This window comes from Oncorhynchus masou, unplaced genomic scaffold (genome assembly GCF_036934945.1).
Source record: "Oncorhynchus masou masou isolate Uvic2021 unplaced genomic scaffold, UVic_Omas_1.1 unplaced_scaffold_4334, whole genome shotgun sequence".
In the NCBI taxonomy this organism is placed as follows: domain Eukaryota; kingdom Metazoa; phylum Chordata; class Actinopteri; order Salmoniformes; family Salmonidae; genus Oncorhynchus; species Oncorhynchus masou.
The window spans coordinates 15,132-28,949 of record NW_027010728.1 but is presented as its reverse complement, the minus strand read 5'-3'; the positions used below and the strand labels follow the sequence as shown (position 1 = coordinate 28,949).

Genomic DNA, 13,818 nt, shown 5'->3' with positions numbered 1-13,818 from the left:
CTCCTCATCACCCCTCTCTCCTCATCACCCCTCTCTCCTCATCATCACTCTCTCCTCATCACCCTCTCTCCTTATGTTCCCTTTCTCTCCTCATTACCCCTCTCTCCTCATCACCCCTCTCTCCTCATCACCCCTCTCTCCTCATCATCACTCTCTCCTCATCACCCCTCTCTCCTTATGTTCCCTTTCTCTCCTCATCACCCCTCTCTCCTCATCACCCCTCTCTCCTCATCATCACTCTCTCTTCATCACCCCTCTCTACATAAGGTTCCCTTTCTCTCCTCATCACCCCTCTCTCCTCATCATCACTCTCTCCATATCTTCCCTCTCTCCTCATCACCCCTCTCTCCATATATTCCCTCTCTTCTCATCACCCCTCTCTCCATATCTTCCCTCTCTTCTCATCACCCCTCTCTCCATATCTTCCCTCTCTTCTCGTCACCCCTCTCCATATCTTCCCTCTCTCCTCATCACCCATCTCTCCATATGTTCCCTATCTTCTCATCACCCCTCTCCATATCTTCCCTCTCTTCTCATCACCCCTCTCCATATCTTCCTCTCTCCTCATCACCCCTCTCCATATCTTCCCTCTTCTCATCACCCCTCTCTCCATATCTTCCCTCTCTCCTCATCACGCCTCTCTCCGTATCTTCCCTTTCTCCTCATCACCCCTCTCTCCATATCTTCCCACTCACCTTCTTTCCTCTATTTCCCTCTGCCTCTCTCCCCCTCTCTCTCTATTTCTCTTCATCACCCCTCTCTCGTAATGTTCCCTTTCTCTCCTCATCACTCCTCTCTCCCCGTCTCCTCTCTCCCCACTCTCCTCTCTCTCCTCTCTTTCCTCATCACCCCTCTCTCCTCATCACCCCTCTCTCCTCAGCATCACTCTCTCTTCATCACCCCTCTCTCCATATGTTCCCTTTCTCTCCTCATCACCCCTCTCTCCTCATCATCACTCTCTCCATATCTTCCCTCTCTCCTCATCACCCCTCTCTCCATATCTTCCCTCTCTTGTCATCACCCCTCTCTCCATATCTTCACTCTCTTCTCGTCACCCCTCTCCATATCTTCCCTCTCTCCTCATCACCCATCTCTCCATATCTTCCTCTTCTCATCACCCCTCTCCATTATCTTCCTCTCTCTCCTCATCACCCCTTCCCATATCTTCCCTCTTCTCATCACCCATCTCTCCATATCTTCCTCTCCTCATCACCCCTCTTCTCCGTATTTCTCCATTCTTTCTCCCCATCATCACCCTCTCTCCATATCTTCCCACTCACCTTCTTTCCTCTATTTCCCTCTGCCTCTCTCCCCTCTCTCTCTATTTCCTCTTCATCACCCTCTCTCGTAATGTTCCCTTTCCCTCCTCATCACTCCTTCCCTCTCCAATCTCCTCTCTCCCCCACTCTCCTCCCCCCGCTCTTCTTTTTCCTCATCACCCCTCTCATCACCCCCTCTCCTCCATCTTCCCTTTTCCTCATCACTCCTCTCTCCTCATCATCACTTTCCTCATCACCCCTCTCTCATCACCCCTCTCTCCTCATCATCACTCTCCTCATCACCCCTCTCTCATCACCCATCTCCATATCTTCCTTCCCTCATCACCCCTTCCTCCTCATCGCCCTTCTCTCCATATCTTCCCCTTTCTCTCCTCATCACCCTCTCCCATATCTTCCTCTCTCCTCATCACCCTGTTTCCATCACCCCTCTCTTCTCATCACCCCCTCCTTCTCATGACCCCTCTCTCCTCATCACCCTCACTCTCCATTCTCTCCTGTCTCTCTCCATTCTCTCCTCCCTTTCTCTCTTTCCCCTTCCCTTCTCTATCTTATGTATATTCCCTCTTCCTATGTCCCCTTCTCTGTCCATCTCTCCTCTCCAATTTCTTCATCTCTCCTTATCTTCCCATCTTCTGCCTCTCCCCTCTTAGGTCTTATCAGTGAGGTGGAGTTGGGGGCTCAGTCTGTTGTCTATCAGCTAGCTGTCATCACCTACATGGTAACATCACACTGTCTATCAGCTAGATACCATGGTAACGTCACGCTGTCTATTAGCTATCTACCATGGTAACATCACACTGTCTATCAGCTAGGCTAATACCATGGTAACACCACACTGTTCATCAGCTAACATGGTAACATCACACTGTCTATCAGCTAGCTACCATGGTAACATCAGACTGTCTATCAGCTAGCTACCATGGTAATGTCACACTGTCTATTTGCTAGCTACCATCACCTGCATGCTAACATCACACTGTCTATCAGCTAGGTTACTCATGGTAACATCACGCTGTCTATTAGCTATTCGCCATGGTAACATCACACTGTCTATCAGCTAGCTACCATGGTAACATCACACTGTCTATCAGCTAGCTAACATGGTAACATCACACTGTCTATCAGCTAGTTACTATGGTAACATCACACTGTCTATCATCTAGCTAACATGGTAACATCACACTGTCTATCAGCTAGCTAACATGGTAACATCACACTGTCTATCAGCTATCTACAATGGTAACATTACACTGTCTATCAGCTATCTACTATGGTAACATCACACTGTCTATCAGCTATCTACTATGGTAACATCACACTGTCTATCAGCTAGCTACCATTGTAACATCACACTGTCTATCAGCTAGCTACCATGGTAACATCACACTGTCTATCAGCTAGCTACCATGGTAACATCACACTATCTATCAGCTAGCTACCATGGTAACATCACACTATCTATCAGCTAGCTACCATGGTAACATCACACTATCTATCAGCTAGTTACCATGGTAACATCACACTGTCTATCAGCTAGCTAACATGGTAACATCACTCTGTCTATCAGCTCTCTACCATGGTAACACCACACTGTCTATCAGCTAGCTAACATGGTAACATCACACTATCTATCAGCTAGCTACCATGGTAACATCACTGTCTATCAGCTAGCTAACATGGTAACATCACTCTGTCTATCAGCTCTCTACCATGGTAACACCACACTGTCTATCAGCTAGCTAACATTACACTAAGATACATTACATCATGATATTTAGAACAAAAATGTTATTTTTCTAGCTCACATCTCTCTGTCTCTGTCTTTCTCTCTCTCTCTCTCTCTCTCTCTCTGTCTCTGTCTCTCTGTCTCTCTCTCTCTCTCTCTCTCTCTCTCTGTCTCTCTCTGTCTCTCTCCTTCTCTCCCCACATCGTCCTCTTTCAGTTTCCTCTTGGATTCTCAGTAGCAGCCAGTGTGAGGGTGGGCAACGCTCTGGGTGCAGGGAACACAGAACAGGCCAAGCTGTCTGGGAAGGTTGCCTCCATCTGTGCATGTACGTAGCAGCAACTAGCTAGTGATGCTAGCATGGCTCTAATATTGGCCAGATCTTAATGGACCAAGCATGACAGGTCCTGTATCACTCCACTAACCTGCCATCTACGGATTCTGAGACGTTTCTATTGGTGGGGTGATCCCTGACCTCTTACCCCTAGGCTGGGCAGCTGACTGCCTGCAGGAGTGGGGTCAGTTCAACTCTAGAGCTCTGTCAGAATTTTCGCACAAAAAAAAACTTGTTTTCTTTTGTCATTATGAGAAAATGTTTTATTTAATCCATTTTAGAATAAGGCCGTAATGTAACAAAGTGAGGATAAGGTCAAGGGGTCTGAATACTTTCTGAATGCACTGTATATAGAGGGTGACTTTGTTTCTTGAATAATATTAATGATTGTCAGAATGGTTACTAACTCTTTGTCTTTTCTGTCCAGTCATCGTCTCGTGTTTTGTCAGTACGTTCGTCCTCGTGACTAAAGACGTGATGGCGTACATCTTCACCACAGATCAGTGAGTGCAGACACACACCCACCACACTGATTAACTTTAGAAACCTGTGTGTGTGTGTGTGTGTGTGTGTGTGTGTGTGTGTGTGTGTGTGTGTGTGTGTGTGTGTGTGTGTGTGTGTGTGTGTGTGTGTGTGTGTGTGTGTGTGTCTTTGTCTGTGTGTCTGTCTGTGTCTGTGTCTGTGTCTGTGTGTCTGTGTCTGTGTGTGTGTGTGTGTCTGTGTGTCTGTGTGTGTGTGTGTGCGCGTGACATCTTGTAGACACACACCCACCTGTGTGTGTGTGTGTGTGTGTGTGTGTGTGTGTGTCTGTGTGTCTGTGTGTCTGTGTGTGTCTGTGTGTGTGTGTGTGTGTGTGTGTGTCTGTGTGTGTGTGTGCTGACATCTTGTAGACACACAGACATCACATAACTTCCGTAACATCCAGTAATCATGTTATAACTTGCTTCACCAACAGCATGACACTGTAGGCGTTATGAACCCATAGATCTCTGTAGTATCTTAGCCTGGAGGCCAGTTTGTTTGGAATGTTAGCACCAATAGGTCTGGGACCACTCTAGTAGAACCCAGTAGCCCCTTAGCCTGGGGGCCAGTTTGTTTGGAATGTTAGCACCAACAGGTCTGGGACCACTCTAGTAGAACCCAGTAGCCCCTTAGCCTGGGGGCCAGTTTGTTTGGAATGTTAGCACCAACAGGTCTGGGACCACTCTAGTAGAATCCAGTGGCCCCTTAGACCTGAAAGAACCTGTCTCTCTGTGTGTTCCAGGGACATTGTGAAGAGGGTGGCTGAAATCATGATCCTGTATGGCTTCTTCCATCTGGCAGACACATTCGTGGTGAGATTGTGTGTGTCGTGACAGGGCGTGATGGGCAGTGTCGTGACAGGGCGTAATGTGTGTGCCGTGACAGGGCGTGATGTGAGTGTCGTGACAGGGCGTGATGTGTGGGTCGTGACAGGGAGTGATGTGTGTGTCGTGACATGGCATAATGTGTGTGTCGTGACAGGGTGTGATGTGTGTGTCGTGACAGGGCGTGATGTGTGTGTCGTGACAGGGCGCGATGTGTGTGTCTTGACAGGGAGTGATATTTGTGTTGTGACAGGGCGTGATGTGTGTGTCGTGACAGGGCGTGATGTGTGTGTCGTGACAGGGCGTGATGTGTGTGTCGTGACAGGGCGTGATGTGTGTGTAGTGACAGGGAGTGATGTGTGTGTCGTGACAGGGCGTGATGTGTGTGTCGTGACAGGGCGGGATGTATGTGTCGTGACAGGGCGTAATGTGTGTGTCGTGACAGGGAGTGATGTGTGTCGTGACAGGGCGTGATGGGCTTTGTCGTGACAGAGCGTGATGTGTGTGTCGTGACAGGGTGATGGGCTTTGACGTGACAGGGAGTGATGTGTGTGTCGTGACAGGGCGTGATGGGCTTTGTCGTGACAGGGAGTGATGTGTGTCGTGACAGGGCGTGATGGGCTTTGACGTGACAGGGAGTGATGTGTGTGTCGTGACAGGGAGTGATGGGCTTAACAGGGAGTGATCGTGTGTCGTGACAGGGCGTGATGTGTGTGTCGTGACAGGGCGTGATGGGCTTTGCCGTGACAGGGAGTGATGTGTGTGTCGTGACAGGGAGTGATGTGCTTTGTCTTAACAGGGAGTGATGTGTGTGTCGTGACAGGGCGTGATGGACTTTGTCGTGACAGGGCGTGATGGACTTTGTCGTGACAGGGAGTGATGTGTGTGTCGTGACAGGGCGTGATGGGCTTTGACGTGACAGGGAGTGATGTGTGTGTCGTGACAGGGCGTGATGTGTGTGACAGGGAGTCGTGACAGGGCGTGATGGGCTTTGTCGTGACAGGGAGTGATGTGTGTGTCGTGACAGGGCATGATGGGCTTTGTCGTGACAGGGACATGACAGGGAGTGATGTGTGTGTCGTGACAGGGCGTGATGGGCTTTGTCGTGACAGGGAGTGATGTGTGTGTCGTGACAGGGCGTGATGGGCTTTGTAGTGACAGGGAGTGATGTGTGTGTCGTGACAGGGCGTGATGTGTTTGTCGTGACAGGGCGGGATGTATGTCATGACAGGGCGTGATGTGTGTGTCGTGACAGGGAGTGATGTGTGTGTCGTGACAGGGAGTGATGTGCTTTGTCGTGACAGGGCGTGATGTGTGTGTAGTGACAGGGAGTGATGTGTGTGTCGTAACAGGGAGTGATGTGTGTGTCGTGACAGGGCGGGATGTATGTGTCGTGACAGGGCGTAATGTGTGTGTCGTGACAGGGAGTGATGTGTGTGTCGTGACAGGGAGTGATGTGCTTTGTCGGGACAGGGCGTAATGTGTGTGTCGTGACAGGGAGTGATGTGTGTGTCTTAACAGGGAGTGATGTGTGTGTCGTGACAGGGCGTGATGTGTGTGTCGTGACAGGCGTGATGGACTTTGTCGTGACAGGGAGTGATGTGTGTGTCGTGACAGGGCGTGATGTGCTTTGTCGGGACAGGGCGTAATGTGTGTGTCGTGACAGGGAGTGATGTGTGTGTCGTGACAGGGCGTGATGGGCTTTGTCGTGACAGGGAGTGATGTGTGTGTCGTGACAGGGCGTGATGGGCTTTGACGTGACAGGGAGTGATGTGTGTGTCGTGACAGGGCGTGATGGGCTTTGTCGTGACAGGGAGTGATGTGTGTGTCGTGACAGGGCGTGATGGGCTTTGTCGTGACAGGGAGTGATGTGTGTCGTGACAGGGCATGATGGGCTTTGTCGTGACAGGGGCGTAATGTGTGTGTCGTGACAGGGCGTGATGTGTGTCGTGACAGGGCGTGATGGGCTTTGTTGTGACAGGGAGTGATGTGTGTGTCGTGACAGGCCGTGATGGGCTTTGTCGTGACATGGCGTAATGTGTGTGTCGTGACAGGGCGTGATGTGTGTCGTGACAGGGCGTGATGGGCTTTGTCGTGACAGGAGTGATGTGTGTGTCGTGACAGGGCGTGATGGGCTTTGTCGTGACAGGGCGTAATGTGTTTGTCGTGACAGGGCGCGATGTGTGTGTCGTGACAGGGCGTGATGGGCTTTGTCGTGACAGGGGAGTGATGTGTGTGTCGTGACAGGGCGTGATGGGCTTTGTCGTGACAGGGCGTAATGTGTTTGTCGTGACAGGGCGTGATGGGCTTTGTCGTGACAGGGAGTGATGTGTGTCGTGACAGGGCGTGATGGGCTTTGTCGTGACAGGTCGTAATGTGTTTGTCGGGACAGGGCGTGATGTGTGTGTCGTGACAGGGCGTGATGTGTGTGTCGTGACAGGGCGTGATGGGCTTTGTCGTGACAGGTAGTGATGTGTGTGTCGTGACAGGGAGTGATGTGTGTGTCGTGACAGGGAGTGATGTGTGTGTCGTGACAGGGAGTTATGTGTGTGTCGTGACAGGGCGTGATGTGTGTGTCGTGACAGGGCGTGATGTGTGTGTCGTGACAGGGCGTGATGGGCAGTGTCGTGACAGGGCGTAATGTGTGTGCCGTGACAGGGCGTGATGTGTGTGTCGTGACAGGGCGTGATGTGTGCGTCGTGACAGGGAGTGATATGTGTGTCGTGACATGGCATAATGTGTGTGTCGTGACAGGGCGTGATGTGTGTGTCGTGACAGGGCGGGATGTGTGTGTCGTGACAGGGCGTGATGTGTGTGTCGTGACAGGGCGGGATGTGTGTGTCGTGACAGGGCGTGATGTGTGTGTCGTGACAGGGCGTGATGTGTGTGTCGTGACAGGGCGGGATGTATGTGTCGTGACAGGGCGTAATGTGTGTGTCGTGACAGGGCGGGATGTGTGTGTCGTGACAGGGCGTGATGTGTGTGTCGTGACAGGGCGTGATGTGTGTGTCGTGACAGGTCGTGATGGGCTTTGTCGTGACAGGGCGTAATGTGTTTGTCGTGACAGGGCGTGATGGGCTTTGTCGTGACAGGGAGTGATGTGTGTGTCGTGACAGGGCGTGATGGGCTTTGTCGTGACAGGTCGTAATGTGTTTGTCGGGACAGGGCGTGATGTGTGTGTCGTGACAGGGCGTGATGTGTGTGTCGTGACAGGGCGTGATGGGCTTTGTCGTGACAGGTAGTGATGTGTGTGTCGTGACAGGGAGTGATGTGTGTCGTGACAGGGAGTGATGTGTGTGTCGTGACAGGGAGTTATGTGTGTGTCGTGACAGGGCGTGATGTGTGTGTCGTGACAGGGGCGTGATGTGTGTGTCGTGACAGGGCGTGATGTGTGTGTCGTGACAGGGAGTGATGTGTGTGTCGTGACAGGGCGTGATGGGCTTTGTCGTGACAGTGAGTGATGTGTTTGTCGTGACAGGGCGTGATGGGCTTTGTCGTGAAAGGGAGTGATGTGTGTGTCGTGACAGGGCGTGATGGGCTGTGTCGTGACAGGAAGTTATGTGTGTGTCATGACAGGGCGTGATGTGTGTGTCGTGACAGGGCGTGATGAGTGTGTCTTGACAGGGCGTGATGGGCTTTGTCGTGACAGGCGTGATGTGTGTGTCGTGACAGGGCGTGATGATGGGGCTTTGTCGTGACAGGGCGAATGTGTGTGTCGTGACAGGGCGTGATGTGTGTGTCGTGACAGGGCGTGATGGGCTTTGTCGTGACAGGGAGTGATGTGTGTGTCGTGACAGGGCATGATGGGCTTTGTCGTGACAGGGCGTAATGTGTGTGTCGTGACAGGGCGTGATGTGTGTGTCGTGACAGGGCGTGATGGGCTTTGTCGTGACAGGGAGTGATGTGTGTGTCGTGACAGGCCGTGATGGGCTTTGTCGTGACATGGCGTAATGTGTGTGTCGTGACAGGGCGTGATGTGTGTGTCGTGACAGGGCGTGATGGGCTTTGTCGTGACAGGGAGTGATGTGTGTGTCGTGACAGGACGTGATGGGCTTTGTCGTGACAGGGCGTAATGTGTTTGTCGTGACAGGTCGCGATGTGTGTGTCGTGACTGGGCGTGATGGGCTTTGTCGTGACAGGGAGTGATGTGTGTGTCGTGACAGGGCGTGATGTGTGTCGTGACAGGGCTTGATGGACTTTGTCGTGACAGGGAGTGATGTGTGTGTCGTGACAGGGCGTGATGGGCTTTGTCGTGACAGGGCGTAATGTGTTTGTCGTGACAGGGCGTGATGGGCTTTGTCGTGACAGGGAGTGATGTGTGTGTCGTGACAGGGAGTGATGGGCTTTGTCGTGACAGGTCGTAATGTGTTTGTCGGGACAGGGCGTGATGTGTGTGTCGTGACAGGGCGTGATGGGCTTTGTCGTGACAGGTAGTAATGTGTGTGTCGTGACAGGGCGTGATGTGTGTCGTGACAGGGAGTGATGTGTGTGTCGTGACAGGGAGTGATGTGTGTGTCGTGACAGGGAGTTGTGTGTGTCGTGACAGGGCGTGATGTGTGTGTCGTGACAGGGCGTGATGTGTGTCGTGACAGGGCGTGATGGGCTGTGTCGTGACAGGGAGTGATGTGTGTGTCGTGACAGGGAGTGATGTGTGTGTCGTGACAGGGCGTGATGTGTGTGTCGTGACAGGGCGTAATGTGTTTGTCGTGACAGGGCGTGATGGGCGGTGTCGTGCGTGGAGCAGGAAAGCAGAAGATTGGAGCGTTGTGTAATCTGGTGGGGTACTACTTCATTGGCTTCCCCATCGGAGTCTCTCTCATGTTCCCTAACAAGATGGGCATCATAGGTGAGTAGAGGATAAATAACAGCATGGTAATATATCAGAGGTGAGTAGAGGAGAGACAACATGGTAATATACCCTCTCTCTCTGCCTCCCCTATTCTCCCTCTTTTCCCCCTCTGTCTCTCTTGCTATTCTCTCTCTCTGCCTCCCCTATTCTCCCTCTTTTCCCCCTCTGTCTCTCTTGCTATTCTCTCTCTCTGCTTCCCCTATTCTCCCACTTTTCCCCCTCCCTCTCTCTTTCTATTCTCTCTCTCTGCCTCCCTATTCTCCCTATTCTCCCTCTGCTTCCCCTATTCTCCCACTTTCCCCCTCCCTCTCTCTTTCTATTCTCTCTTCTGCCTCCCCTATTCTCCCTCTTTCCCCCTCTCTCTTTCTATTCTCTCTTCTATTCTCCCTCTTTTCTCCCTCTCTTTTCTATTCTCTCTCTCTGCCTCCCCTATTCTCCCTCTTTTCCCCCTCCCTCTCTCTCTTTCTATTCTCTCTCTGCTTCCCCCTATTCTCCCCACTTTTCCCCTCCCTCTCTCTTTCTATTCTCTCTCTCTGCCTCCCCTCCCTCTTTTCCCCTCTCTCTTTCTATTCTCCTCTCTGCCTCCCCTATTCTCCCTCCCCCCTCCCTCTCTTTCTATTCTCTCTCTGCCTCCCCTATTCCCCTCTTTTTCCCCCTCCCTCTCTCTTTCTATTCTCCTCTCTGCCTCCCCTATTCTCCCTCTTTTCCCCCTCCCTCTCTCTTTCTATTCTCTCTCTGCTTCCCCCTATTCTCCCACTTTTCCCCCTCTCTCTTTCTATTCTCTCTCTCTGCCTCCCCTATTCTCCCTCTTTCCCCCTCCCTCTCTCTTCTTCTCAGGTTTGTGGATAGGCCTGTTCACCTGTGTGTTAATCCAGTCCTTGTTCTTGGTAGTTCTGCTGTGTAAACTGGACTGGAAAAAGCCAGTCAAGAGGTCAGTCACTATTTATGTTGTGTGTTTTAACCTCACGAGTTGCCTCTAACAGCTGATTTGTCTCATCAGGCCCTGCTCTCTCTCTGTGTGTGTGTGTGTGTGTGTGTGTGTGTGTGTGTGTGTGTGTGTGTGTGTGTGTGTGTGTGTGTGTGTGTGTGTGTGTGTGTGTGTGTGTGTGTGTGTGTGTGTGTGTGTGTGTGTGTGTGTGTGTGTGTGTGTGTGCCCACAAGGATAGTGAAACTTTGAAAATTTGCACAAGTGGAGACATTTGAACGGACCCCACAAGGAACAATGCAATTGAAGTGTTAGGTTAAGGGTTGGGGTTAAGGAAAATAGTATTTTGAATGGGAATAATTTGTTCCCAAAAGGATAGTAAAACCAACATGTGTGTGTTGTCAGGCTCTGGAGAGGGCAGGAGTCCAGCTCCCTGAAAGGAAAGAAGAGCAGTTTGGACTGGAGAAGAGAGGTAACATTCCAGCCGTCCCACGGTTCCATACATTCTAAATCCCACGGTTCCATATATTCTAAATCCCACAGTTTCATATATGCTCAATCTCACGGTTCCATACATTCTAAATCCCACGGTTCCATATATTCTAAATCCCACAGTTTCATATATGCTCAATCTCACGGTTCCATATATTCAAAATCCCACGGTTCCATATATTCTAAATCACACAGTTCCATATTTTCTAAATCCCACTGTTCCATATACTCTAATCCCACGGTTCCATACATTCTAAATCCCACAGTTCCATATATTCTAAATTCCACGGTTCCATATATTCTAAATTCCACGGTTCCATATATTCTAAATCCCACGGTTCCATATATTCTAAATCTCACGGTTCCATATATTCTAAATCTCACGGTTCCATATATTCTAAATCCCAAGGTTCCATATATTCTAAATCGCATGGTTCCATATATTCCAAGTTTACGGTTCCATATATTCTAAATTCCACGGTTCCATATATTCTAAATCGCACGGTTCCATATATTCCAAGTTTTACAGTTCCATATATTCTAAATCCCACTGTTCCATATATTCCAAGTTTTACGGTTCCATATATTCTAAATCCCACGGTTCCATATATTCTAAATCCCACAGTTCCATATATTCTAAATTCCACGGTTCCATATTCTAAATGCCACGGTTCCATATATTCTAAACCCCACGGTTCCAAATATTCCAAGTTTTACAGTTCCATATAGTCTAAATCCCACGGTTCCATATGTTCTAAATTCCACGGTTCCATATATTCTAAATTCCACGGTTCCATATATTCTAATTCCTACAGTTCCATATATTCCAAGTTTTAAAGGTTCCACATATTCCAAGTTTTACGGTTCCACATATTCCAAGTTTTACGGTTCTATATATTCCAAGTTTTACGGTTCCATATAGTCTAAATCCCATGGTTCCATATATTCTAAATCCAACGGTTCCACAGATTCCAAGTTTTACGGTTCTATATATTCCATGTTTTACGGTTCAATATATTCTAAATCCCACGGTTCCACATATTCTAAATCCCACAGTTCCATATATTCTAAATCCCACGGTTCCACATATTCTAAATCCCACAGTTCCATATATTCTGAATCCCACTGTTCCACATATTCTAAATCCCACGGTTCCATATATTCTAAATCCCACGGTTCCACATATTCTAAATCCCACGGTTCCATATATTCTAAATCGCACGGTACCATATATTCCAAGTTTTACGGTTCCATATATTCCAAGTTTTACGGTTCCATATATTCTAAATCCCACTGTTCCGTATATTCAAAATCCCACGGTTCCACATATTCCAAGTTTTACGGTTCCATATCTTCTAAATCCCACTGTTCCGTATATTCAAAATCCCACGGTTCCATATATTCCAAGTTTTACGGTTCCATATATTCCAAGTTTTACGGTTCCACATATTCCAAGTTTTACGGTTCTATATATTCCAAGTTTTACGGTTCCATATATTCTAAATCCAACGGTTCCATATATTCCAAGTTTTACGGTTCCATATATTCTAAATCCCACTGTTCCATATATTCAAAATCCCACGGTTCCACAGATTCCAAGTTTTACGGTTCTATATATTCCATATTTTACGGTTCCATATATTCTAAATCCCACGGTTCAATATATTCTAAATCCCACGGTTCCACATATTCTAAATCCCACAGTTCCATATATTCTGAATCCCACTGTTCCACATATTCTAAATCCCACGGTTCCATATATTCTAAATCTCACGGTTCCACATATTCTAAATCCCACGGTTCCATATATTCTAAATCCCACGGTTCCATATATTCTAAATCCCAATGTTCCGTATATTCTAAATCCGACAGTTCCATATATTCCAAATTTTACATTTCCATATATTCCAAGTTTTACTGTTCCATATATTCTAAATCCCAATGTTCCTTATATTCAAAATCCCACGGTTCCATATATTCCAAGTTTTACGGTTCCATATATTCTAAATCCCATGGTTCCGTATAATCTAAATCCCACGGTTCCATATATTCTAAATCCCACGGTTCCACATATTCTAAATCCCACGGTTCCATACATTCCAAGTTTCATGGTTCCATATAAACCAAATTTTAGGGTTCCATATATTGTAAATCCGATAGTTCCATATATTCCGAGTTCCATGATTACATATAAACCAAATTTTAGGGTTCCATATATTGTAAATCCGATAGTTCCATATATTCCGAGTTCCATGATTACATATACGGTATGACACTTGACATATAGAGCTCTGAAAGCTTTGACATGCTTGTTTTTTTTACAGCAGCCCTATGTCTTTACATGGTGTGTAACTTTACATGGTGTGTAATCCTCTAGGCTGGTCGGAGGCGGTCCCACCCAGCGACGAGAGCCCTGGGGAGGGAAAGACGGACGTGGAGGGGCTGGGTGGGGACAGGGGGGAAGGCGGGGGGGAGTTAGAGACTGAGGCGGGGCCGGTGGTCAGTACGGTGAGGTTGACTGTCAGACAGCTGGTTCTTCGTCGTGGGCTAGTTGTCATCCTCATGTTCCTCATCCTCACTGCTGGAATCATCCTCAGTGAACTGCTAACCAGCCTGCTGCTCGTATAAACTGAGCCAAAGAGATAACCCACAGCCACATATATAGTACAGGAGGTTACTACAGCCACATATACAGTACAGGAGGTTACCCACAGCCACATATATAGTACAGGAGGTTACTACAGCCACATATACAATACAGGAGGTTACTACAGCCACATATACAATACAGGAGGTTACTACAGCCACATATACAATACATGAGGTTACTACAGCCACATATACAGTACAGGAGGTTCCCACAGCCACA

At 48.7% G+C, this 13,818-nt stretch overlaps 1 protein-coding gene across 1 annotated transcript; it reads left to right on the top strand.

Moving 5' to 3' along the window:
- Positions 1-1,930: 1,930 nt before the first annotated feature.
- LOC135535024 (multidrug and toxin extrusion protein 1-like) lies at positions 1,931-13,428 on the top strand (the record flags this gene model as incomplete). The annotated part of the gene is made up of 8 exons (XM_064961767.1): positions 1,931-1,998; positions 3,223-3,331; positions 3,765-3,840; positions 4,602-4,671; positions 9,397-9,529; positions 10,370-10,463; positions 10,863-10,929; positions 13,327-13,428. Coding segments are annotated over 8 exons (719 nt in total), but the record flags the coding sequence as incomplete, so codon positions are not given.
- Between the last annotated feature and the right edge of the window lie 390 nt (positions 13,429-13,818).